Genomic DNA, 26040 nt, shown 5'->3' on the forward strand with positions numbered 1-26040 from the left:
CTCTTGACTCCCAGTCCAGTGTCAGTTTCAACAACAGTTTCAAGCACAACTTCTCTGTTGACCACAGCTCCAAAGCCCTCAGAGGGACCCTCATCTGAGCCCACCACGGTCACCTGTTTACAAGCTTTATGCACCTGGACTGAGTGGATAGACGGCAGCTACCCTGGGCCAGGGAGAAACAGTGGAGATTTTGACACTATTTCGAACCTCAGAGCCAAAGGTTATAAATTCTGTGCAGAGCCCAAGAATGTGCAGTGCCGAGCGGAGCGCTTCCCTGACACCCCATTGCAGGAGCTGGGCCAGGACGTGATCTGTGACAAATCCGTGGGGCTGATTTGCTGGAACAAGGACCAGCTGCCCCCCATCTGCTACAACTACAACATCCGCTTCCTGTGCTGTGAGCTGGTGGACACTTGCAGGACAAACACCACTTCCCCTGCTACACCAGCGACCACCCAGACGACCACAGCTGAAGCCAGCACTACCTGGACCACTGGCACCCTCTCCACTTCCACAAAACTCAGCACTGCTAGCTCACCTCACGGGCCCCCACCAAGATGGGTCACGCCCAGCACACACGAGCAACCCTCTCCAGGGACCACCCCCTGCGAGCCACGGTGCCGGTGGACCCAGTGGTTCGACGTGGACTACCCGGTACCCGGGCCCCACGGGGGAGACAACGAGACCTTCGGCAACATCGTGAGGAACGGAGACACCATCTGCCGCCGACCCGAGTCCATCAGCAAAGTGGAGTGCCGAGCCGAGAACCACCCCGAGGTCAGCGTCCACCAGCTGGGCCAGGTGGTACAGTGCCGTCGGGACGTGGGCCTGCTCTGTCGGAACCAGGACCAGAAGGGCAAGACCAGGATGTGCCTCAACTACCAGATCAGAGTGCTGTGCTGCGAGCCCCAGGGACACTGCCCTCCCACCTCTGTCACAGTACCCAGCACCACCAGTGTGAGCATCACTGTGCACACAGGGACCACCTTCCACGAGGCCACATCCAGTGCAACCCCTGTGCAGACAAGCGGGACAACCTCGGCTCCTACGACCAGTGCAACCTCTGTGCAGACAAGTGGGACAACCTCGGCTCCTACAACCGGTGCAACCTCTGTGCAGACAAGTGGGACAACCTCGGCTCCTACAACCAGTGCAACCTCTGTGCAGACAAGCATCACAACCTCGGCTCCTACAACCGGTGCAACCTCTGTGCAGACAAGTGGGACAACCTCGGCTCCTACAACCAGTGCAACCTCTGTGCAGACAAGCAGCACAACCTCCGCTCTTACAACCAGTGCAACCTCTGTGCATACAAGAAGTACAACCTCGGCTCCTACAACCAGTGCAACCTCTGTGCAGACAAGCAGGACAACCTCGGCACATACAACCAGTGCAACCTCTGTGCAGACAAGTGGGACAACCTCGGCTCCTACAACCAGTGGAACCTCTGTGCAGACAAGCAGCACGATCTTGGCTCCTACAACCAGTGCAACCTCTGTGCAGACAAGCAGCACAACCTCGACTCCTACAACCAGTGCAACCTCTGTGCAGACAAGTGGGACAACCTCGGCTCCTACAACCAGTGCAACCTCTGTGGAGACAAGCAGCATAACCTCGGCTCCTTCAACCAGTGCAAACTCTGTGCAGACAAGCGGGACAACCTCGGCTCCTACAACCAGTGCAACCTCTGTGGAGACAAGCAGCATAACCTCGGCTCCTTCAACCAGTGCAACCTCTGTGCAGACAAGCGGGACAACCTCGGCTCCTACAACCAGTGCAACCCCTGTGCAGACAAGCAGCATAACCTCAGCTCCTACAACCAGTGCAACCTCTGTTCCTACCACTGAGACTACCCTGTCTCCAGGGACCACCCCCTGCGAGCCACAGTGCAGGTGGACCAAGTGGTTCGACGTGGACTACCCAGTGCCCGGGCCCCACGGGGGAGACAACGAGACCTTCGGCAACATCGTGAGGAACGGAGACACCATCTGCCGCCGACCCGAGTCCATCAGCAAAGTGGAGTGCCGAGCCGAGAACCACCCCGAGGTCAGCGTCCACCAGCTGGGCCAGGTGGTGCAGTGCCGTCGGGACGTGGGCCTGCTCTGTCGGAACCAGGACCAGAAGGGCAAGACCAGGATGTGCCTCAACTACCAGATCAGAGTGCTGTGCTGCGAGCCCCAGGGACACTGCCCTCCCACCTCTGTCACAGTACCCAGCACCACCAGTGTGAGCATCACTGTGCACACAGGGACCACCTTCCACGAGGCCACATCCAGTGCAACCCCTGTGCAGACAAGCGGGACAACCTCGGCTCCTACGACCAGTGCAACCTCTGTGCAGACAAGCAGCACAACCTCGGCTCCTACAACCAGTGCAACCCCTGTGCAGACAAGTGGGACAACCTTGGCTCCTACAACCAGTGCAACCCCCCCTGTGCAGACAAGCGGGACAACCTCGGCTCCTATAACCAGTGCAGCCTCTGTGCAGACAAGCAGCATGACATCGGCTCCTACAACCAGTGCAACCCCTGTGCAGACAAGCGGGACAACCTCAGCTCCTACAACCAGTGCAGCCTCTGTGCAGACAAGTGGGACAACCTCGGCTCCTACAACCGGTGCAACCTCTGTGCAGACAAGTGGGACAACCTCGGCTCCTACAACCAGTACAACCTCTGTGCAGACAAGTAGGACAACCTCAGCTCCTACAACCAGTGCAACCTCTGTGCAGACAAGCAGCACAACCTCGGCTCCTACAACCAGTGCAACCTCTGTGCAGGCAAGCGGGACAACCTTGGCTCCTACAACCAGCGCAACCTCTGTGCAGACAAGCGGGACAACCTCGGCTCCTACAACCAGCACAGCCTCTGTGCAGACAAGCATCACAACCTCAGCTCCTACAACCAGTGCAGCCTCTGTGCAGACAAGAAGTACAACCTCGGCTCCTACAACCAGTGCAACCTCTGTGCTGACAAGAAGTACAACCTCGGCTTCTACAACCAGTGCAACCTCTGTTCCTACCACTGAGACTACCCTGTCTCCAGGGACCACCCCCTGCGAGCCACAGTGCAGGTGGACCAAGTGGTTCGACGTGGACATCCCGGTACCCGGGCCCCACGGCGGAGACAACGAGACCTTCGGCAACATCGTGAGGAACGGAGACACCATCTGCCGCCGACCCGAGTCCATCAGCAAAGTGGAGTGCCGAGCCGAGAACCACCCCGAGGTCAGCGTCCACCAGCTGGGCCAGGTGGTACAGTGCCGTCGGGACGTGGGCCTGCTCTGTCGGAACCAGGACCAGAAGGGCAAGACCAGGATGTGCCTCAACTACCAGATCAGAGTGCTGTGCTGCGAGCCCCAGGGACACTGCCCTCCCACCTCTGTCACAGTACCCAGCACCACCAGTGTGAGCATCACTGTGCACACAGGGACCACCTTCCACGAGGCCACATCCAGTGCAACCCCTGTGCAGACAAGCGGGACAACCTCGGCTCCTACGACCAGTGCAACCTCTGTGCAGACAAGCAGCACAACCTCGGCTCCTACAACCAGTGCAACCCCTGTGCAGACAAGTGGGACAACCTTGGCTCTTACAACCAGTGCAACCCCCCCTGTGCAGACAAGCGGGACAACCTCGGCTCCTAAAACCAGTGCAACCCCTGCGCAGACAAGTGGGACAACCTCCACTCCTACAACCAGTGCAACCTCTGTGCAGACAAGTGGGACAACCTCGGCTCCTACAACCAGTACAACCTCTGTGCAGACAAGTAGGACAACCTCGGCTCCTGCAACCAGTGCAACCTCTGTGCAAACAAGCAGCACAACCTCGGCTCTTACAACCAGTGCAACCCCTGTGCAGGCAAGCAGGACAACCTCGGCTCCTACAACCAGCGCAGCCTCTGTGCAGACAAGCAGGACAACCTCGGCTCCTACAACCAGCGCAACCTCTGTGCAGACAAGCAGGACAACCTCGGCTCCTACAACCAGCGCAGCCTCTGTGCAGACAAGCAGGACAACCTCGGCTCCTACAACCAGCGCAACCTCTGTGCAGACAAGCAGGACAACCTCAGCTCCTACAACCAGTGCAACCTCTGTGCAGATAAGAACTACAACCTCGGCTCCTACAACCAGTGCAACCTCTGTGCAAACAAGCAGCACAACCTCGGCTCTTACAACCAGTGCAACCCCTGTGCAGGCAAGCAGGACAACCTCGGCTCCTACAACCAGCGCAGCCTCTGTGCAGACAAGCAGGACAACCTCGGCTCCTACAACCAGCGCAACCTCTGTGCAGACAAGCAGGACAACCTCGGCTCCTACAACCAGCGCAGCCTCTGTGCAGACAAGCAGGACAACCTCGGCTCCTACAACCAGCGCAACCTCTGTGCAGACAAGCAGGACAACCTCAGCTCCTACAACCAGTGCAACCTCTGTGCAGATAAGAACTACAACCTCGGCTCCTACAACCAGCGCAACCTCTGTGCAGACAAGCAGGACAACCTCAGCTCCTACAACCAGTGCAACCTCTGTGCAGATAAGAACTACAACCTCGGCTCCTACAACCAGTGCAACCCCTGCGCAGACAAGTGGGACAACCTCCACTCCTACAACCAGTGCAACCTCTGTGCAGACAAGTGGGACAACCTCGGCTCCTACAACCAGTGAAACCCCTGTGCAGACAAGCAGCACAACCTCGGCTCCTACAACCAGTGCAACCCCTGCACAGACAAGTGGGACAACCTCCACTCCTACAACCAGTGCAACCTCTGTGCAGACAAGTGGGACAACCTCGGCTCCTACAACCAGTACAACCTCTGTGCAGACAAGTAGGACAACCTCAGCTCCTACAACCAGTGCAACCTCTGTGCAGACAAGCAGCACAACCTCGGCTCCTACAACCAGTGCAACCTCTGTGCAGGCAAGCGGGACAACCTTGGCTCCTACAACCAGCGCAACCTCTGTGCAGACAAGCAGGACAACCTTGGCTCCTACAACCAGCGCAGCCTCTGTGCAGACAAGCATCACAACCTCAGCTCCTACAACCAGTGCAGCCTCTGTGCAGACAAGAAGTACAACCTCGGCTCCTACAACCAGTGCAACCTCTGTGCAGACAAGCATCTCAACCTCAGCTCCTACAACCAGTGCAGCCTCTGTGCAGACAAGCAGCATAACCTCGGCTCCTACAACCAGTACAACCTCTGTGCAGACAAGTAGGACAACCTCGGCTCCTACAACCAGTGCAACCTCTGTGCAGACAAGCATCTCAACCTCAGCTCCTACAACCAGTGCAGCCTCTGTGCAGACAAGCAGCATAACCTCGGCTCCTACAACCAGTACAACCTCTGTGCAGACAAGTGGGACAACCTCGGCTCCTACAACCAGTACAACCTCTGTGCAGACAAGTAGGACAACCTCGGCTCCTACAACCAGTGCAACCCCTGTGCAGACAAGTGGGACAACCTCCACTCCTACAACCAGTGCAACCTCTGTGCAGACAAGTGGGACAACCTCGGCTCCTACAACCAGTGCAACCCCTGTGCAGACAAGTGGGACAACCTCCACTCCTACAACCAGTGCAACCTCTGTGCAGACAAGTGGGACAACCTCGGCTCCTACAACCAGTGCAACCTCTGTGGAGACAAGCAGCATAACCTCGGCTCCTTCAACCAGTGCAACCTCTGTGCAGACAAGCGGGACAACCTCGGCTCCTACAACCAGTGCAACCCCTGTGCAGACAAGCAGCACAACCTCGGCTCCTACAACCGGTGCAACCTCTGTGCAGACAAGCATCTCAACCTCAGCTCCTACAACCAGTGCAGCCTCTGTGCAGACAAGCAGCATAACCTCGGCTCCTACAACCAGTGCAACCTCTGTGCTGACAAGAAGTACTACCTCGGCTCCTACAACCAGTGCAACCTCTGTTCCTACCACTGAGACTACCCTGTCTCCAGGGACCACCCCCTGCGAGCCACAGTGCAGGTGGACCAAGTGGTTCGACGTGGGCTACCCGGTACCCGGGCCCCACGGGGGAGACAACGAGACCTTCGGCAACATCGTGAGGAACGGAGACACCATCTGCCGCCGACCCGAGTCCATCAGCAAAGTGGAGTGCCGAGCCGAGAACCACCCCGAGGTCAGCGTCCACCAGCTGGGCCAGGTGGTACAGTGCCGTCGGGACGTGGGCCTGCTCTGTCGGAACCAGGACCAGAAGGGCAAGACCAGGATGTGCCTCAACTACCAGATCAGAGTGCTGTGCTGCGAGCCCCAGGGACACTGCCCTCCCACCTCGGTGCCCCCCTTTGTGACCTCCAGTGGCAGGTCCTCACTGCCTCCCACGTTCTCCACAGTTTCCCCGGCGACTGCGCCCAGCTCTGCAACGCTGTCCACCTCCACCTGCTACTGCAGCGTGTCCGGCCAGTTCTACCCTGCAGGTGTGTAGACTCTTCCTGGGTGTGTGCCGTGTGCCACCTCTGGTCCCTGGTGCCGTGTTCACAAAGCCTCAGTGACAGGAGACGCAGGTGTGTCTTGTCTCTGTGACGGGCCGGGCCTGTGTCCAGGATTGCAGTGGGCTTTCCCTGAAGATGCAGCCTAGACTTGGGTAGGAGGGCCCCAGCCAGGACAGCTCTTCTCTGGAGTTACTTCCTGGCTCCACAGTGCCTGCCTCTTCCTTTGTCCTGCAGGATCCATCATCTATCAAGTGACCGACCTATCGGGCCACTGCTATTATGCCACTTGCCACCTGGACTGCCACGTGGTCAAGCGGATCGCCCCCACCTGTCCCACCAGCACGCCACCTTCCAGCCCGACCACCTCCCCACCAGAGTCCTCCCCTTCTACCTCCGTGTCGGTCCCTCCAGAAGGGTGCCCGAATGCAGTCCCCCCAAGAATGGTAACCTCGCCTCTCCTGCCCTTCTCAAGGACTCAGGGGGCCTGGGAAGGGACCCTCAGCAGTTTCCAACTAGATAGTGTGGCATCAAGTGTGGGTGAAGGTCAGTGACTCGTGGGCTGATGCAGGCTGGCCATGACAGGTGGCCATCTGGTTTCCAGCTCTTCTGGATGGGGGCGCCAGGAGCACGGGGCCCAAGGTTGAGATTCTGTTCCTTGTAAAGGTGGCTGGAGCAGGCTGTTGTTGCTCTGGGGTGGGTGGAACACCAAGGACTGGAGACCAAAGAGTTGGAGGCAGGGGACAGGGTGGAAAGGGGGCTGCCTTCACCAGCCAGAGCTCCCCTACTTAGCCCTGTGCCCTCTGGGTGGGGCTGGGGGAGGAGAGGCCTGGGGCAGGGCTGGCCCTTAGTCCCAGAGGGGTGGCTCTTCTCTCCAGGGAGAACCAGGCGAGCACTGAGCCCTGCAGGGTGGGTGCCAGGTGGGGACAAGGCCCTGTAGCTTTCTCTGCTTCCGCAGAAAGGTGAAACCTGGCCCATGCCCAACTGCTCCGAGGCCACCTGCCAGGGCAACGGGGTCATCACGGTGAGCCCGCGCCGCTGTCCGAGGGTGCAGAAGCCCACCTGTGCCAATGGCTACCCTGCCGTGCAGGTGGCTGACCATGACAGCTGCTGCTCCCACTACCAGTGCCCGTGTGAGTACGCGGGGCGGGGCGCAGCAGCAGGGCGGGGCGCAGGGGCGGGGGCAGAGAAGGCAGAACGGAATCCGGCTGGACCCAGGGAGGACATCCCAAGATCAAGGCACCGGTGGTGGCGCTCAGCCTCCACCAGGGTGCGGCCTGCGGAGCCCTGCCCGGGCCTGGAGTCCCCAGGCCGCGCAGGGGCGAGGAGGCGGAGGGAGCCTGGTCCACTTCAGGTGGCTGCTGGACAGAGTTTTGTGCGGTGCCCGCACGCGGGCCCGGACGGCAGGGCGGTCACCTGCTCCCCTCGGTGAGGGACCACGTGTCCCTGGGCGGGGGGGCAGCGGTGCGGCCCGTAAGGCGCTCGCTCCTCCGTGCAGGCGTGTGCAGCGGCTGGGGGGACCCGCACTACATCACGTTCGACGGCACCTACTACACGTTCCTGGACAACTGCACGTATGTGCTGGTGCAGCAGATCGTGCCGGTGTACGGCCACTTCCGTGTGCTGGTCGAGAACTATTTCTGCGACGCAGAGGACGGGCTGTCCTGCCCGCAGTCCATCATCGTCGAGTACCAGGAGAACCGCGTCGTGCTGACCCGCAAGCCCGTCCACGGGGTGATGACCAATGAGGTAGGCACGCAGTGGGGCAGCCCCCACAAGTGCCGGGCGGGCTGAGGGCGCCGGGCGCCGGCCGATCACCACTGCCCCCTCCCCTCATTCTGTTCCTCACGGGTCACTGTCCAGATCATCTTTAACGGCGAGGTGGTCAGGCCCGGCTTCCAGAAAGACGGCATTGCCGTCTCCCAAGTTGGCATCAAGATGTACGTGAGCATTCCCGAGCTCGGCGTCCAGGTCATGTTCAGCGGCCTCATTTTCTCCGTGGAAGTGCCCTTCAGCAAGTTCGCCAACAACACAGAAGGGCAGTGTGGTGAGTGCCCGGCCCCCACTCCCCACCCTCCTGGCTCCGGCCCATGTCCGTGGTCATTCAGTGTGGCTGAGCATGTCCAGTGTGAGCAGGGTCGGCCTTGGGTGTGTCCCCCCGGAGCCGCACTCTTGGCCCCGGGCTGAGGCCGCTGCGTGGTGCTGAGCCTACAGACAATTCTGCTTTCTGGCTGCACCAAGAATGTGCGACCCCGGGGCCCAGGGCCCGGCCGCGCGGCCCACACCTCAGGCCCACCCCTGTCGTCCTCCCTGGGAACGGCCCTGGGGTCTGGCTTCTTGGAGGGAAAAGGAAGCACCCGGAGGTGGAGGGGCAGGTTCACACACTCCATCGAGTGCCGCCCGGAGATGCCGGGCCCGACCCTTGGCTCGGGGACGCTGAGCCCCCGGCAGGGCGCGGGAGGCCCCCTGACCGCCGCCCCCACCGCTGCAGGCACCTGCTCCAACGACCAGAAGGATGAGTGCCGCCTGCCTGGGGGTGCGGTGGTGGCCTCCTGCTCCGACATGTCTGGCCACTGGAAGGTGGCATACCCTGGCCAGTCGCCCTGCAACGGGCCTCTCCCAACGCCCACGCCAGTGGAGCCCAGGACCTCACCCACCCCGTGCCCACCTTCACCAATCTGCCAGCTCATTCTGAGCAAGTGAGATTCTGGGGCAGGGCTGGGGCAAAGGCAGGGGTGTGAGTAGTCCTGTTGACCCCACGCTGCCGGGCTGGTGGGAAGAAGTGGGCCTGCAGGGGGCTGCAAGGGAGAGGGGGGCACAGCTGCTGGAACGCCGGGTGCAGGGCCCTGCGGGGCGGCTGCAGGCTCTGTGGCAGCTCATGGGGGTTCCGGGCGCAAGTCCTCAGCCAGCACAGCGCTGGGTGGGCAGGGCCCGGGGAACTCAGTGGAGAATTTGCAGAAAGAAAAACTGTGTTCATCCAGACACCCACCCCGCTGCACACAGATGGCCCCAGGGGCCAGGGTCCCCAGGCACCCAGCTCGGCCCAGCGACATCCCTCCCTCAGGGCCCTTTCGGGGAAAGCCCGCCGCTGGGCAGCCCCTCTCTGGCGCCGCCCCACGACCCCCGTTTCTGTGCTGCAGGCCCTTCGAGCTGTGCCACGTGCTGATCCCGCCATGGCCGTTCTACCAAGGCTGCACCTTTGACCAGTGCTACATGCCCGGCACGGATGTGGTGTGCTCTGCCCTGGAGCTCTACGCCGCCCTCTGTGCGTCCCTCGGCATCTGCGTCGACTGGCGGGGCCAGACCAACTACACGTGCCGTGCGTGTCCGCCCCCACCCCCTCCCTCTGGGCAGTGGCATTCAGCATGTTCAAGGGACTGGGCACAGCGGGCAATCAGTGGGTGGGCTTGGGTGGTCAGGGTGGGCTTGTGGGAGGAGGAGGAGGAGGTTTGGGCCCAGGACGGAGGGCATTTGTTTCCTGAGAGACAAGAGGGGGCATCCAGGTGAGCGCGCCTGGGCCTGGGGTGCAGGGGTCAGGGCTTTGCCGGCAGGGCCTGGCCCAAGAGCTCCCGGCCAAGCCAGCCAGTGGAGCCCAGGCCAGGGCCCACCACTGGTGCCCCGCAGCCTCAGGCATGTCCTTGCCCTCCACACAGCCTTCACCTGCCCTGCTGGCATGGAGTACCGGCCGTGCGGCCCGCCCAACCCCTCCTACTGTTTCATGAACCACAGCGCCAGTGCCCCGTAAGCAGCTGCCCTCAGCCTCGGGGACCCTGTCCCCCGCCCAGCCCTGGAGGGCGTGGCCTGCTCACCCTCTGCTCCTGCCCCCCGCAGGGCCCTCCTAGAAGCCAGTCCCATCACGGAAGGCTGCTTCTGCCCGCAGGGCACAATGCTGTACAGCTCGAGCCAGGAGGTCTGCGTGCCCGCTGACTGCAACAGTAGGTTCCCGGGCTAGGCTCCCCAGGCTGGGCTCCATGCACTGTCCCTGGCTTTTCAGCCAGACCCCAGGACAGGGCTTTCTGCCATGACCTGGGGTCCCCCTGGCCCCAGACTGCGTCTGGCTGTGATGGGCTGGGGGCCAAGGTGGCCCAGCAGTGATCTCGTCTCTTTTCCTCCAGTTTGCCTGGGGCCCAGTGGGGAGCCTGTGGAGGTGAGTGTGGGGCCCTCGGGGGGCTGGGGGCTTCTCTCAGCCCTGGAGACTCACAGGATGGGCAGGAAGGGGGCCGGGGTTCCCCGGCAAGACTCAGGACCCCCATGCATGGCCCTGGGGCCAGTGTGCCTCATCTTCCCGGGACCCCTCCTGCCCGCCACTGCAGAGCCATGGCATGGGCATGGGCGGGAGGCCGGCCACCAGCAGGACTGCCGCCTGCCTCCAGGCCCTCGTGGGTGCAGCCGCACCCATGCCTCTGGAGACCCCCTGCAGGCCCCGAGCCTTGGGTTTCTGCCTCTCCGGCCGTGGCCATGGGCTCCCTTGTCCCTCCCCCGACAGCCCGGCCAAACCATCAGCGTGGACTGCCACGAGTGCACCTGTGAAGGCAGCACGCGGACCATGAGCTGCCGGCCCCAGGCCTGCCCCACGGCCCCCGCCTGCCCCGAGTCCGGCCAAGTGCCTGTGCCCGAGGCCCTGCCCACTGGCCAGTGCTGTCCCCAGTACCGCTGCGGTGAGCCCCGGGCGGGTGCGGGGGTGGGGGGCTCAGGGCTGGCCGGCGTTGCCCCTGGAGTGTCCGAGGTGGTGGCACCGTGGCACGCCCTGGGAGGGTGGGGCCATGCTCTCCCCTGCTGTGGCCTCAGCTGCCGGCCCCCCAGAAGAAAGGCTCTGAAGTGTGGGCTTCTGTGAGGTCAGTGCTGACCAGAAGCCTCATCCCTCGGGCAGTGGGCACCCCTCCGAGAGCCTACCCCCTGCCAGAGTCCTCCCCCGGTCAGGATTCCTGGAGACCTCCCCATAGGGGTGGTGCTCAGGCCGGGGTGGGAGGCAGATCCCTGACGCCCCCTCTGTCCGCTGTAGCCTGCGACACCAGATACTGCCCTGAGCCCGAGGCCTGCCCGAAAGGCTCGCACGCCATCCAGACCTACAGGGAGGCGGCCTGCTGCCCGACCTACAGCTGCAGTGAGTGCCCTGGCTCAGCGGCGTCCAGGCGGGGGGAAGCGGGGCTGTCACCTGGGGCCAGACGCTGCGCCGAGGGGCGTGGCAGCTGCTCCAGAAGCCGAGGGTGGGTCTGCAGCTTTGCTTTCTCCCCGGAGCAGGCTGGACAGTCTGCAGCATCAACGGCACCCTGTACCAGGTAAGTACAGGGGAAGGTCAGGCCGCCCTGGTGCACAGGGACCAGAGTTACGGTCCTACAAGCCTCTCCGTGGCCGAGGCTGCGTCCCTGTGGGGCCTGGGGAAGGGGCGCTTTGGAGCAGCAGTGGGCTCTCCTGGGACCACAGCCCTTGTCCTGACCTTGACAAGGTCCCCAGACAAGCTTTCCCCTGGCCAGGTCCTCCTGAGCACATGACACAGCCTTGGGACTGTGTCCCCAAGACCGGGACCCCCGGCAGGAGGCACTCCCGAGGGTTGCCCAGGGGGAGGAGTCCCACTGGTGGGGCTACGCCTGTCCCACTGACACTGCCCCTGACTCCCGCAGCCCGGCACCGTGGTCTCCTCAAGCCTGTGTGAAAAGTGTTGGTGTGAGCTGCCTGGGGGAGCCCCGTCAGACACCTTTTCGATCAACTGTGAGACCCAGATCTGCAGCACCTCCTGCCCCCTGGTGAGTGCCCCTGCACCCGGCCTCCACACCCCCCTCCGCATGGCGTCCAGAGGGGCTCAGGCCACGTCCTGCCTCCCTCAGGGCTTCAAATACCAGGCTCGGGCCGGGCAGTGCTGTGGTGAGTGCGTGCAGGTGGCCTGCGTCATGAACACCAGCGACAGCTCTGCCCACCTCTTCAACGTGAGTAGTGGCCGCAAGGCCTCGGGGTGCGTTCTGGGCGGGGCCAGCCCCAGCCCTGTACAGAGGGCAGAGCGCACAGCGACGGTGGGGGGCAGGGTGGGTAGCATCCTGGCGCACTGGGGACCCTGGGGAGCCGTCAGAGCTAGGCGGCCTCTGGGCAGAGCCACGGGAGCTCTGGAAGCCTGCAGGCTGGGGGCTGACGGACAGACGCAGCGCCCTCCTCAGCTGGAGGGGGCCTTGGGGAGGGCTGCTTACCTGCTGGCTGGGACTCTCTGCAGCCAGGCGAGTCCTGGTCAGACCCCGGAGACCACTGCGTGACGCACGAGTGTGAGAAGCACCGGGATGGGCTCGTGGTGGTGACCACGAAGAAGGCGTGTCCCCCACTCAACTGTCCTGCGGTGAGTCCCGGCAGCCCGCCTGCCTTTCCTGGGGGGCCCACAGTGGCCGCGGAGGATCAGTTCCTGGACAGGAGTGGGCGGCCACGATCAGCAGGTGGGGGGGCATGGCTACACCCTCCTGGTACCCGCTCCCCGCTAATAGCACGTGGTCCACACAGGACAACGCTCTGCCGAGCGAGGACGGCTGCTGCCTCTCCTGCCCCCCACCCTCCTACCAGAACCGTGAGTGGGCGGCTCTGCCGGGGAGGGGACACGGATTCCCGCCTGCCCCCGGCCAGGGCTGACCTCTGCACGCCCCCTGACCCTCCCCAGGGTCGACCTGCGCGGTGCACCACCGGCTCCAGGTCCTCCGGCAGCAGGGCTGCAGCTCCTCCAGGCCGGTGCGCCTCGCCTACTGCCAGGGCAACTGCGGGGACACCACCTCCATGTACGTGAGCCCGCCTCCACCCCACCCCACGGGGCCACGACCCCCGTGGGCGTGAGCCCCGACCCCACACTACCCTGCGGGGACACTACCTCCCTTGGCGTGAGCCCCCACCCCACCCCCCACCCCGCACAGAAGGCTCCTGCGGGGCAGTGCTCGGGAAGGTGCAACGCGGCCCGCCCGCCCGGGTCCGCGGGGAGTCCCCCCGGGAAGGGACTGGAGGGACCAGGGGCCAGCAGGGTGCTGGGCTGGGGTCCGGGGACGGTGGCTCTCAGCCTGTTTGGAATCACGCTCTTCTGTTTACTACGAACCCCGCTGGGGTCCCGGTGCTGGTGGTTCGGGAGCCTGGCGGGCCCCTCCCTGCGGAGGCGGGGCATCGCGGGCCTATGGGAGGCAGGGCTGTGGGGGCGGGGGCATGTGGGCGGAGCCTCGCGGGGCGGGGCCTCACGGGCGGTGCTGAGCGGGCCCTGCCCACAGGTTCTCACCGGAGGCGAACGCGGTGGAGCACCAGTGCCGCTGCTGCCGCGAGCTGCGCGTCTCTCTGAGGAACGTGACCCTGCGCTGCGGGGACGGCTCGAGCCGCGCCCTCACCTACACGGAGGTGGAGGAGTGCGGCTGCGCGGGCCTGCAGTGCGACTCCCCCGGGGGCCTCGGCCTCTCGGCGGTGGCGCTGGAGCCAAGCCCAGAGAGCGGGCTCAGGCGCCGCGGGAGAGGGGCACCGCAGGCCGGGCCCCTGCAGTAGAGGCCACAGCCTCGGCCTGGGCCTGGCGGCCGCGTTCCTTAACAAACCCGCAGGAACGCTTCTATTTGCTGCCATCAGCCTCCAAGGCCGGTGGAACCTGAGCCCCGGGCCAGGGAAGCACCACCCACCCCTCTCGTCCCTCCCAAGGTCCAGAAGCCCCGGGTGTGCAGTGGCCCCAGGAGCCTGCTCAGGACCAGCCCCGCGAGCGGGGCTCCTCTGGCCGACCAGTCTCCTCTGGCCGTGGGTCCAGCCTGCTGGCCCCAGGCCTCAGCATCATGCCGGTCCCTCGGATGTGGCGACTGGGCCTGCTCGGCTGGCCGCTGGGAGGCAAGCCTCACCCCTTTTCCGGCCCTGGGCCTCAGGAAAGGGCCAGCGGGTTTGTGAATACACTTGGAGCATTTTGCAATTCCTGGACTCCGTGTGATTTTTTAAGCTAGTCCATTATATCCAGGAGAGGGGCAAGGGGCAGGCGTGGGCCCAGGGTGGGGCAGGTCTGCTGACTGGTCTTCTGTGCGCTTGGATGGACAGAGGGTGTGCACGAGGGGACAAGGGTGGGAGTCTCGTCCAACCTGAGACGGCTCGCCCAGCTGAGCCGTCAGACAGGAGGGGCTTCGTCTTCTCCCACAGACCTCTGGACTCTACCGTCACGCCAGAGCCTAGCTTGGTGTGTGATGCCTGTGTGTGCGTGTGCACGCAGGCCCAAGGGAAACCACTGTCCCAGTCCTGTCACCCCCCCACCCCCACTGCGACCCCTGACCACCTGGAGAGCCTCCATGTTCCTAAACCCAGCCCCTTCTTCCTTGGAGGCCCCAGGGGAGCCCCTGACATCTCCAGTGACACACTGGCCTCACACTGGGCCTGGTCCCACAGCAGCGCTGGGAGGGTGGGCAGGGGCCGTGGGACGTACGGAGGGGCCCCCTGCCTAGACAGGGAAGCAGAGTGGGGTGGGGACAGGGTCCAGCACAAGAATGCCCCCAGGGGGTCCAGAGTCCCCCTGACTCCAGTGTTGGGAGGGGGGCCCCCAGAGCAGACAAGCTGACAGGGCCAGGTGCCAGTCAGCTGATCCTGGCCATCGACAGGGCAGGGGTTCGCCAGGCTGGACAGTGCTGGCCACAGGGCTGCCCTGGGGCTCACAGTCCCGTCGGGCTTCCGGCGGCTCCATGTATCCTGGGGCCCCCAGGCAGGGCCAGAGGGCCTCAGGGACCTGTGGATGCTGGGTGGTGTGCTTGAGTAGCCGGGTGGGTGCAGGCAGGGGAGGATGGCTCACCACCGGCCTCCATGACAACATGGGCTGGGGGTGGGCCTGGTGCAGTCCTGCTGGGCCCTTTGTCTCACAAAGGGAGCTGCGGCTGGGGGAGGGCAGCTTGCAGGAGGTCAGCCGTGAAAACAGGGAGCTGGGCTCCGCGTCGCTGCCCCAGCCCCCGAATCACGCTGTCCTCGTCCACCTCAGGCTGACTTGGTTGCAAGAAGCAGGCCCAGACTGAGATGGCTCTGGGGAGCCGGGTGAGGTGTGTGGGGGGTAGCCAGGGCTGTCGGCAGGACTCTGTCTTCAGGACGTGGCCGCAGTGTCTGCGGCCGCCACCAGGTGGCAGCACAGCGGTCCTGGTGCCTCCGACCTGCGGGGGGCTCAGGAAGCAGTCGGGGGTCTCAGGGCCCAGGTCGGCAGCTTTTGTCCTCCGAGGCTGGGCCGCCTCTCAAGGCCAGCAGGGCCACGAGGACCCTGAGTGAGGGCCAGGACCACCCTTTACAGTTTACACAGCCCCACTGGGCCAGCGTTGCCCACTCCCACCCTGTCTGCCTCATGCTGAGCACCAGCTGCCCCGTAGCCATGTGGGCAGAGGAGCTAACCTCGCAGCCTGACCCCTCAGGTCAGAGACGAGGTAGGGGCCGAGGGTCTACCGCAGCCGTGACCCCTCGATCCCTTGAGCCTGGGGGACGGGTGGGTAGGGGTGGACGGAAGTGGCCAGGAGGAGGGGGCAGAGAGCTCACTGCCGCCCCCATGGGACACTCCCCTTGGGAGCAGGAAGTTCCTGGCTCTCGAGGTCTGGGAGCCGCTGCCCCAGTGACCGGCTGACCCCGCAGCTGCAGGCGGTACCCTAATCGGCGCCTCTGCCTCCCGAGGGGCTCAGGTGTCGCTGGAGCCGCCTCTTCCTCTCCGGCCTGGCTGGAAGCCACCGCAGGAACTAATCCCCACCCCCCACAGAGCGCACGCTGCCCCCACCCCCGGAACTCTGACCCAGCAGCAGGAGAAACCAGATAACGGCCCCTGCCCCACCCCAAGCCCCAGCCAGGTTGTGAGGAGGTGCTGGGGGCTGGGCGCGGCCCAGTTGGCCACCGCAGCTCCGCCTCCTCCAGGCTGTGCTTGGCCCCCCAACCCCTGGGGGGCTCCCCACCCCACCTCCTGGGGCCCCCCTTGGAGTCCAGCCTTGGCAGGGCCGTTGCTTCAGGGGCTGGACGAGGAGTGGTTCTGGGTTCTGCCAGTCAGTTGGGGTAGGGTGTCCTCGCTCATGCGGGGGTCAGGCTGGCTGCGGCTTCTGCCCAGATGAAGGGCTGAGGGGTCCTGGAGATGAGAAAGGAGGCAAATAGGGACACAAGATGCTGGCAGCCCCCTCCTGACCTCTGTCCCCAGCACACCCACCTCACCCAGGGACACCTGGACCCCCATCCTGGCCCCAACCTTCAGGAGAGGGCTGCTTGGTCTGAGGCCAGAGGCGAGGTGCCAGCGGCCGGCTTAGTCCTGGGCACTCTCGGGCCACCGCTCTGTCCTTTTCTGACCTGAGCCCTGGGCAGCGGCTGGCGTTTCACAGCTGGCCCCACGGGGACATGTGGGGCCTGGGACATAGCGCAGATGTCTCTGTGAGTGCAGCCCAGACGGCCACACGGCCAGGTCTTCAGAGACTGGCTGCAGCACCTGCGTGGAAGTCAGAGTCCTCGGGTCTCCGGGGGTCAGCGGTGACAGAGAGCAGGGGGTGCTGTCCACTGGCACAGGAAGGACCACGGTGACCTCGGAGCCAGAGCTGCCCCTGGAGCTGTGCTGCGTAGTGGCCAGGACCCACCCATGGCGAGCTGGGCTCAGGGCCCTGGACTCTCGGGGAGCCACGCCCAGCGCGAGCCTGGCAACGGCGGGCAGATCACCCAGACCACTCAGAATGAGACCACGTGCTGGTGCACAGAAGCAAAGCAGAAAACCCCAGTCTGCTGGGAAGCTGGGGTGGTGTGCCGCTAAGAGACCACCACGGGAGGAGGGGGCAGAGGTGCCCCCACAGGGTCTGGCAGGGTCAGAGGTCGGAGCTGCGGGGACACGGGAGTGCCCGATGTGGGTGGCAGAGGGGTGGAGGGTGGCTGGGCCAGGCGGAGTGGGCCTCAGGGTCATCGAGAACCAGGCCTCCGCACTGAGTGAGGGGCGCTGGGGGGCGGGCAGAGGTGGCGGAGCCCTGCCTTGTCCTTCAGACCCCCCTGCTGGGCGAGGATGGACACATGGGCTGAGGAAGACGCCGGTGACCAGCTGGGGGAGGGGCAGCGGGTCAGAGGTGAAGGTGACAGGTCGGCGATGATCCGGGTGTGGAGTGTGGGTGAATGGAATGGACCGGACCCCTCCATGTGGGAGGAGGATGGGGTGGCTGAGGAGGGGGATTGGGTTGGGCGGGAGCTCAATTGGGTCACACTGTGTTTGACTTGATGCCTGGTGGAGAGGTCAGGCAGGCAGCTGGACATGAGAGTCAGGGGCCAGGGCAGGAACCTGCCCTTGATGGACGGTAAAGATGGGAGGATCACAACAAACTGTGCAAAATTCTTGTGCACACCAGGACCCAGAGACCCCACAGAGACTGAGCCAGAACTGTGTTTGAGTGTCCCCTGAGGAGGTCCAGGTCAGCAGTGGACTGCCGCGGGGGCAGGGGTTCTGGGTGCAGTAGACCTGGGCATGGCACAAGCCCTCTTGGAGGAGGTCGCCGTTAACCCCACCACAGAGCTGCCAAAACTTACACAGCGCTGAGGAAGCAGACTCTAGGAGAGCACAAATAAAACCTTGTGCGCACCAGGACCCAAGAGCAAGGGGCAGCGACCCCACAAGAGACCGGCCCAGACCTGCCCGTGAGTGTCCAGGAGTCTCTGGCAGAGGCGTGGGTCGGCGGTGGCCTGCTGCAGGGCTGGGGGCACTGGGTGCATCACTGCCTGCATGGCCCTTCTGAAGGAGGTCCCGTTGTCTTCATCACCTCCACCAGAGTTTGGCCTCAGGGCAAACAACAGGGAGGGAACACAGCCCCGCCCATCAACAGAAAATTGGGTTAAAGATTTGCTGAGCATGGCCCCGCCCACCAGAATAAGACCCAGTTTCCCCCTCAGTCAGTCTCTCCCATCAGGCAGCTTCCATAAGCCTCTTATCCTTCTCCATCAGAGGGCAGACAGACTGAAAACCACAATCACGGAAAACCAACCAATCTGATCACATGGACCACAGCCTTGTCTAACTCCATGAAACTATGAGCCATGCCGTGTAGGGCCACCCAAGACAGACGGGTCATGGTGGAGAGTTCTGACAAAACATGGTCCACTGGAGAAGGGAATGGCAATTCACTTCAGTATTCTTGCCTTGACAGCCCCATGAACAGTACAAAAAGGCAAAAAGATAGGACACTGAAAGATGATCTCCCCAGGTCGGTAGGTGCCCGGTATGCTACTGGAGATCAGTGGAGAAATAACTCCAGAAAGAATGAAGAGATGGAGCCAAAGCGAAAACGACACCCAGCTGTGGATGTGACTGGTGATAGAAGCAAGGTCCGATGCTGTAAAGAGTCATATTGTACAGGAACCTGGAATGTTAGGTCCATGAATCAAGGCAAACTGGAAGTGGTCAAACAGGAAATGGAGACTGAACATCAACATTTTAGGAATCAGTGAACTTAAATGGACTGGAATGGGTGAATTTAACTCAGATGACCATTATATCTACTACTGTGGGCAAAAATCCCTTAGAAGAAATGGAATAGCCCTCATAGTCAACAAGAGAGTTCAAAATGCAGTACTTGGGTGCAAACTCAAAAACGACAGAATGATCTCTGTTCATTTCCAAGGCAAACCATTCAATATCACAGTAATCCAAGTCACGCCCCAACCAATAATGCTGAAGAAGCTGAAGATGAACGGTCATATGAAGGCCTACAAGATCTTCTAGAACTAACCCAAAAACGATGTCCTTTTCATCATAAAAGACTGGAATGCAAAAATAAGAAGTCAAGAGATACCTGGAGTAACAGGCAAATTTGGCCTTGGAGTACAGAATGAAGCAGGGCAAAGGCTAATAGAGTTTTGCCAAAAGAATGCACTGGTCATAGCAAACACCCTCTTCCAGCAACACGAGAGATGACTCTACACATGGACATCACCAGATGGTCAACACCGAAATCAGTTCAGTTCAGTTCAGTTGCTCAGTCATGTCCGACTCTTTGCGACCCCATGAACTGCACCACACCAGGCCTCCCAGTCCATCACCAACTCCTGGAATTTACTCAAACTCAAGTCCATTGAGTTGGTGATGCCATCCAACCATCTCATCCTCTGTCGTCCCCTTCTCCTCCTGCCTTCAATCTTCCCCAGCATCAGGGTCTTTTCCAGTGAGTCAGTTCTTCACATCAGGTGGCCAAAGTATTGGAGTTTCAGCTTCAACATCAGTCCTTCCAATGAACACCCAGGACTGATCTCCTTTAGGATGGACTGGTTGGATCTCCTTGCAGTCCAAGGGACTCTCAAGAGTCTTCTCCAACACCACAGTTCAAAAGCATCAATTCTTTGGCACTCAGCTTTCTTTATAGTCCAACACTCTCACATCCATACATGACCACTGGAAAGACCATAGCCTTGACTATACGGACCTTTGTAAAGCGCCTGTGTCCTGGCTTCTGGAGGAAAACGTGTCCACGACTGTGGTTTCAAAGAGCATGGTTCCCAGAGCCCAGTGAGGATGGACAGAGGGATGTGGGAGATACCCGAGCTGCCAACAAACCAGCCCAGAACCACGAAGGCGGCAGGAGTGACTGGAGTGTTCTGACCTGGATCCCAGGGGCCCTGTGCGGTCAGCCTGGGATCCAGGACCCCCCAGCGCCCACCCCCAGGGCCCCCGCTGCTCAGTAGGGGTCTGCCTGGGCAGGGCGGGCAGGAGAGCCCCCAGGGCGGGTCAGAGCTGACGCAGCCGGACGTGGACTGCAGTAACCTGGGTGTTGCCCCCACACCCCGCAGGGCCCAGGGGCTCGGTGCCCCACTCCCCGGCTGACAGGCCCTGGGGGGACCCAGCACCCACGGCAGGCTCAGGGCCGTCCCGTCCACCTCGTCCTGTGAGTGCTACAGCCCCCGTTCCCACGCAGAGGAGGAGCAGGTGGGGCACCCTTGAGGGGCACAGCCCGTCAGCAGGTGCCGCCCTCTTCAGGAGACCCTTCCGAATGGGGACTTGGCCACTGGAGGCCATGAGGGGCCAGAAGCCCCTGGGGGCGTGAGGCAGCCCCTCCCCCTCCCCACCCTGGCCCCTCCCACCCGGCTTCCTCCAGGGAAGCCAATCCCGGAGGCACCAGTGTCCACAGAGCCGGCGGCCCGCGGCAGCCTGGGCGTCTGGAGACTGTCCTCCAGGTGAGAGGGGTGGCCTGGGCCTCGTGGGCTCAGCCTCAGCCTCACAGACTCCACGCTGAGCCCTCAGTGGAGGGACTTCCCATCCTGCCTCCAGACCTGATCTTTCCTGGACCCCCTCTGGGCCCTTAGCCTCCAGGACCAGGAAGTGGGGCCCCGGCTCCCTGCCTGGGGCGGGGTCTCTGCTTCCTGCTGGCTGTGTGCATGCTGTGTTCTCTGCCAACTGCCGAGCCTCCGTGGCTCCAGGAGGGGACTGTTCAGTGTGTGAAGCCAGCAGGGAACCACTCCTGCTGAGAGTGGTGGGCGCAGGACTGCTGCCCTGGGGACGCCACGCTCCCCGGGGCTGTGCCCAGCCCAGGAAGCCCCCAGGAGCTCCCACCGGTGCCCCCTCCTTCCAGGGCCCCCACTCGCCCCTCTCCTGCCAGGGCTCTTACCCCCCAGGGCTCCAACCCAGCCCCCCGCCTCCTCGGGCCCCTGCAGACAGCTGTCCCGGGACAGCTCTGGGCATTGGGAGGACTGTGTATTTCCAGCCACAGCTGCTGGTTTGCGCCTGGGTCTCTGCTCACGGGGCACCTGGGTGTGCGTGCCGCTCACACAGTGTCTGGCCTGCTGAGCAGACGGGGACGAGAGGCCCACGGGGTGGAGGGAGGAATACCAGAGCCCTGGGAGCCCCGGGCAAGGGCTGCACCGCTTGGCAGAAGACCCTCACCCAGAGGCCAGCCAGCCTCCCCAGGGAAGGGGTCCCAGCAGAGGCTGTGGGGGAGGGGCTCTGGCCACCGTGGCCCCCCTGCTGGTCCCACCATCCTGCCAGCCAGGAAGGTCCATCCTGCGGCACCCTGAGCTCGAGGGGGCCCGATAGTCCTCAGCAGATCTGCTGTGCAGGCCTGGGGGCAGACGTGGGGAGGTGGTCCAGCGGGCTCGAGCTGGGGTGCCTGAAAGGCCTCCATCTGACCCCCCCTGCTAGTCCAGCTCACCCCTCAGGGTCTTTCCTGGACACAGGACCCCTGTTGTGAGCCCCCCCTTTTACAGGGCAGAGTTCAGGTTCACCAATCTCTGGGGTGTCCCCCAACTTACTGCGTTGACCACATTGCAGATGGGGGAGGCTGGGGTCCTCACAGAACACAAACACTGTATCTGGGTGGGAGGGAACCCTTCAGCCTCTCCAAGAAAGCTCAGTGAAGTGGAGTGGAAGCGAAGTGAAGTCGGGGGGCCTCCGGAGGTCATGGGCCTGTGACCCTCCAGGAGGACTGGGCCCCCAGGAGGGCTGCGCCCTGCGGCCTGGCTTCCTCCACCCAGGACCCAGACCCAGGACAGCGGTGTGTCTCCTGGCCGCCCTCTCCAGTCACTGGTCACCGCTGGGCCCTGCGGCCGGGGGAGAGGGCAGCAGGCGGGGCTTGGGTGTGGACGACTGGCCTGTGTGGCCTCAGGGAAGGCCAGGCGCCCGTGTCGGCAGTGGTGGTGGGGGCGGCTCCGGGTGGCGTGGGGCGGTGGGGGGGCTCCTGTGCCAGCCTGTGGTGCTGCGTCAACACCGGGCTTCCTGGAGGCAGGAGGCACATTGCCCGCTGACACCTGGCCATCTCTGCCAGCGTCCAGGACATCCCGCCTGCCAGTGTTTGTTCTCCTCACTCTGTCTTAATCCTGAGCAAACGTGGGCCCAGGGGCCTGACCTTTTCCACCTTCCACATCTGCCTCCCATGCTGGGCAACACCTGCTCCCTTGCCTGGTCTCTGCCCCTTCAGGGGGCCCCACGACCCTCCCCAAGACCCTGGCCCTGTATGGGGTGCTGCTTCTCCAGGAGATTTAGCAGGGTTGCAAAGTCGGGGAGAGGGGAGGGGGACGCCCCTCCTGCACTTGTCTGGGGACCTGCCGCGTCACTGGGGCCCTGCGCAGGCCGGCCCTGTCCAGGAGCTCCCCTCGCCCTCCCCCATTTCTGCCCCCGCTTCCCCCCTCTCCCCTTGGTCCTCTCCCACCTCACCTCCGTGTCCTGCCATGTCCAGCTGCAGTGGCACCCCCAGTGGTCTTCCTCTAGTCCATTCTCCAAACCACAGCCAGCATGGAGCTTTCTGGAAAACTCTGGGATATGATTTCCAGTTTATGGAGAAGTTGCAGAAACAGCGTGAAGAGCTCCCGGCTGTCATTAGCCCAGATTCTCCAGTGTTTGGGTTCGGCTCCCTTTGCTGTACTGTCTGCTCCTGGGCTGTGCTGAGCCTGCCCTCTGCTCTCTCTGGGTCCACACATTTTTTTCTGCAACACTGGAGTTTGAGAAGCTTTGCTCTTTCACCCTAAAGAGACAGGTGTGTGTCTCCCAGAAATAAGGTGGGGTCCACCATGGCGCAGCCCCGCTGTCTCCCTGTGGTCCGCAGGCTCCTGCACCCGACTCTTGTCCTGCTCTCGTCCCTTCCTCCCAGGCTGGGGTCTGACCGAGGGCCGTGTGTCACATGAGCACAGCCTCCTCGGTCGCCTCTAACCTGAAATCTGCCCCCAGCCTTTCTCTGGGCTTCTTGACCACATCCTTCCTGAGGAGTGTGGCTGGTTACACGGCGAGGCACCCCCGCATCTGGGTCCGCCTGTGGCGTTTTTGTGCTGAGGTTGCAGTTCACACTCAGCACAGGGGAGTGGTGTCCTTCTTGGTGCCCAGTATCTGGAGGCGCTTGGTGTCAGGTGGACCCACCACTGGGAGTTCACTTCGGCTCAGGTGAGGCTGTCAGATTTTCCACTGGAAAGAGATTCCTCCCCACCCTTGGAATGAATATGGTCTTGTGGGAGATGCTTGGGGACCATGTAAGGTGTCAGCACCCATGACGCTTTTCTAATTGCTCCCACTCTTGGCTGGATCCTGCAGTACGAAGACCCTTTACTCCCCCATTTATCCATTTCTCATTTACTTTATATCAGTTTAGTCTCGCCTGCTTTAGTCTCGCCTGCTTGTATTTTCAGAATGGCTCTGTGATGGGCTTGGAATCTCTAAGATCTTGTTCTACACAGAAAGACTGAAAAAGATGGGAGACTGTCAGGACTAACTTTGTCAGAACTCTAGAAGACAGGTAGTGGTTTACAAAACCCAAGCTAATGTCCAACCCAGAAAAAGCCATCCTCAGAAGAGCAGGAAAGTTTACTGGCATTTTTACTCACCCTTGCCCGTCCCCAGTGCAGGGGCAGTGTTTTGGGCTTAAATTGCCAACCCAGTTCCATTTCCCTCCCTCACTCCAAGTCAGAAGGAGCAGAGAAAACCATATTTGCAAATGGCTGTGAACATCTAGTGACTACATGAAGGAATGATGCAAGGCACCCATTTCTCTTTTGCTTAATCTGAAACTCAAGTAGCAAAGGTGGCATGCATAGCTCATAAAAACTGTGAAGTGACTATAGACCCACAGACTCCTGTGGCAAGAGACTACAGTTGGAGAAATATAATGGACCATCTCAGGACTGAAGGAGTTGAAGTATGACTCTTTGAGAAATTAGGACATTTGAAAGCAGCCATGCACATGCAGGAATTTAGAAAGAAACATTCATGCCTGGCAAGATTTCATCTTGGGCTTGTCCCCAGGCTCAGAACAAGTCTACCTAAGTGTTGAAGGACAGAGCCAGGCTGTGAAGACTGGGAAAGCTCCTATTACTCAAGGAATCTCTGTCCAAACACCAGCTGAACACAAGCTGAAGGAATAGAGAGAGTCAGTGATCACATGCCACAAGCAATAGTCTTTATAACAGGTGTTTGGAAAAGTTTCAAAACAAATGGACCAGTACAGTCTTCAAAATGACAAAAAAAGAAAGAAAGAAAAGAAAAAGAATATCAAATACTGGGAAAGGGAAGATTTTGATTTCCAGAGTTACCATATGGTCAATTCTCCAATTTTCAACAAAAAAATACAAGGCTTACAAAGAAACAAGAGAATATGGCCTATTGAAAGGAGCAAAATAAATTTACAGAAATCATCCATGAGGAGGTGACGGTATCAGTCTTACTAGACAAAGACTTTAAAATTACTGCTTTAACTATGCTCAAAAAACGAAAGTAAAACGTGGGCAGAAATAAAGGAAATCAGGAAAATGATTACGTGTACAAAATGAGAATATTAACCAGAAGATAGAAATTTAAAAAAAAAAAAAAAAACCAAGCAGGAATTCTGGAGCTGAAAAGTACAGTGGCTGAAATGGAAAATTCACCAAAGGGACTCAATAGCAGACTTGAGCAAGCAGAAGAAAGATTCAGTGAACTTGAAGACAGAACAGCTGGAATGATCAAACCGAGGAGTAGGAAATAAAGAATGAAGAGAAATGACTAGAGCTTAGGGGACTCATGGGTTATCATCAAGTGGGTCAACATAAGCATAATGAGAGTCCCTGCAGAGAAGCAAAAGGGACAAAAATATTATGTGAAGAAATAATGGATAAAAACTTCTAATATGCTTAACCAGCTCCAGGTAGGATAAGCTCAAAGAGCTCCACATCAACATACATTATAACCAAACTGCTGAAAATCAAAGAAAAAATCTCAGAAACATCAAGAGAAAAGAGGCATGCAAGTCATTGTTAGTAAGATTATCAGCTAATTTATTATCAGAAAACTTGGAAGCCACTATGGCACGGAATGATACACTTGAAATGGTGAAAGAAGAAACAGTCAGCCAAGAATCCTATATCTGGCCAAGCTGTCCCTCAATAATGAGAGAGAAATTAAGACATTTCCAGATAAACAAAAACTGAGAGTTCATTACCACTAAACCTATTCTATAAGTGAAGGTCACTCAGTTGTGTCTGACTCTTTGCGACCCCGTGGACTGCACAGTCCATGGAATTCTCCAAGCCAGAGTACTAGAATACTGGAGTGGGTAGCTGTTCCCTTCTCCGGCGGATCTTTCCAACCCAGGGATAGAACCCAGCTCTCCCACATTGCAGGCAGATTCTTTACCAGCTGAGCCTCCAGGAAACCTATTCGGTAAGAAATGTTGAAAGAAACCCTTCAGGTTGAAATGAAAAGGCACTACACAGTAAATCAAAGCCCTATAAGAAAGTAAAGATCTACAATAAGGCTAAATATGTGGGCAAATATAAAAATCAGTATTATTGTAATTTTGCTTGTAACTCCAGCTTTTATTTTCCATGATTTAAAAGATAAATGTGGGCATTCCCTGGCTGTCCAGTGGTTAGGACTTGGCACTTTCACTGCTGGGGCCCAGGTTCAATTCCTGGTCAAGGAACTAAGATTCCACAAGCCAAGAAGTGTGGTTAAATTTTTTAAAAAAGATAAAAATAGTTATGCCTGTTATTAGTACACAATCAATAAAGGTCTAACTTGTTGCAACAGTGACATAAGGAGAGGATGGATTATATGGGATCAGAGTTTTGCAATTTAGCCTAAACGTGGTTCAAGGGAACTGTACGAACAATTACATGCCAGCAAGTGTGATAACCTAGAAGAAATGGACAGATTCTGAGAAGCATAGGGTCTAACAAAACTTACTCATGAAGAAATAGACAAACCAAATAGACCTTTA

General features: G+C 60.5%; 1 protein-coding gene across 1 annotated transcript in view; it reads left to right on the forward strand.

Annotated features, from left to right (window-relative positions):
- Positions 1-13924, forward strand: part of MUC5AC (mucin 5AC, oligomeric mucus/gel-forming) — a 33500-nt gene extending 19576 nt beyond the window's left edge. The window contains 28 exon segments of the mRNA XM_081535340.1: positions 68-957; positions 1173-1822; positions 1893-2165; positions 2249-2673; positions 2728-2998; positions 3069-3341; positions 3425-3609; positions 3664-3753; positions 3856-4911; positions 5632-5806; positions 5856-5972; positions 6399-6424; positions 6674-6882; positions 7395-7569; positions 7935-8185; positions 8300-8483; positions 8928-9135; positions 9577-9755; positions 10090-10177; positions 10268-10371; positions 11439-11540; positions 11678-11715; positions 12058-12180; positions 12262-12360; positions 12639-12758; positions 12917-12980; positions 13071-13253; positions 13767-13924. Coding sequence (XP_081391466.1) covers positions 68-957; positions 1173-1822; positions 1893-2165; positions 2249-2673; positions 2728-2998; positions 3069-3341; positions 3425-3609; positions 3664-3753; positions 3856-4911; positions 5632-5806; positions 5856-5972; positions 6399-6424; positions 6674-6882; positions 7395-7569; positions 7935-8185; positions 8300-8483; positions 8928-9135; positions 9577-9755; positions 10090-10177; positions 10268-10371; positions 11439-11540; positions 11678-11715; positions 12058-12180; positions 12262-12360; positions 12639-12758; positions 12917-12980; positions 13071-13253; positions 13767-13924 — 6716 coding nt within the window.
- The last annotated feature ends 12116 nt before the right edge of the window (positions 13925-26040 follow it).

The sequence above is a fragment of the Giraffa tippelskirchi genome, chromosome 10 (assembly GCF_054371585.1).
Source record: "Giraffa tippelskirchi isolate mGirTip1 chromosome 10, T2T-mGirTip1v1.2.pri, whole genome shotgun sequence".
Classification (NCBI taxonomy): Eukaryota; Metazoa; Chordata; class Mammalia; order Artiodactyla; family Giraffidae; genus Giraffa; species Giraffa tippelskirchi.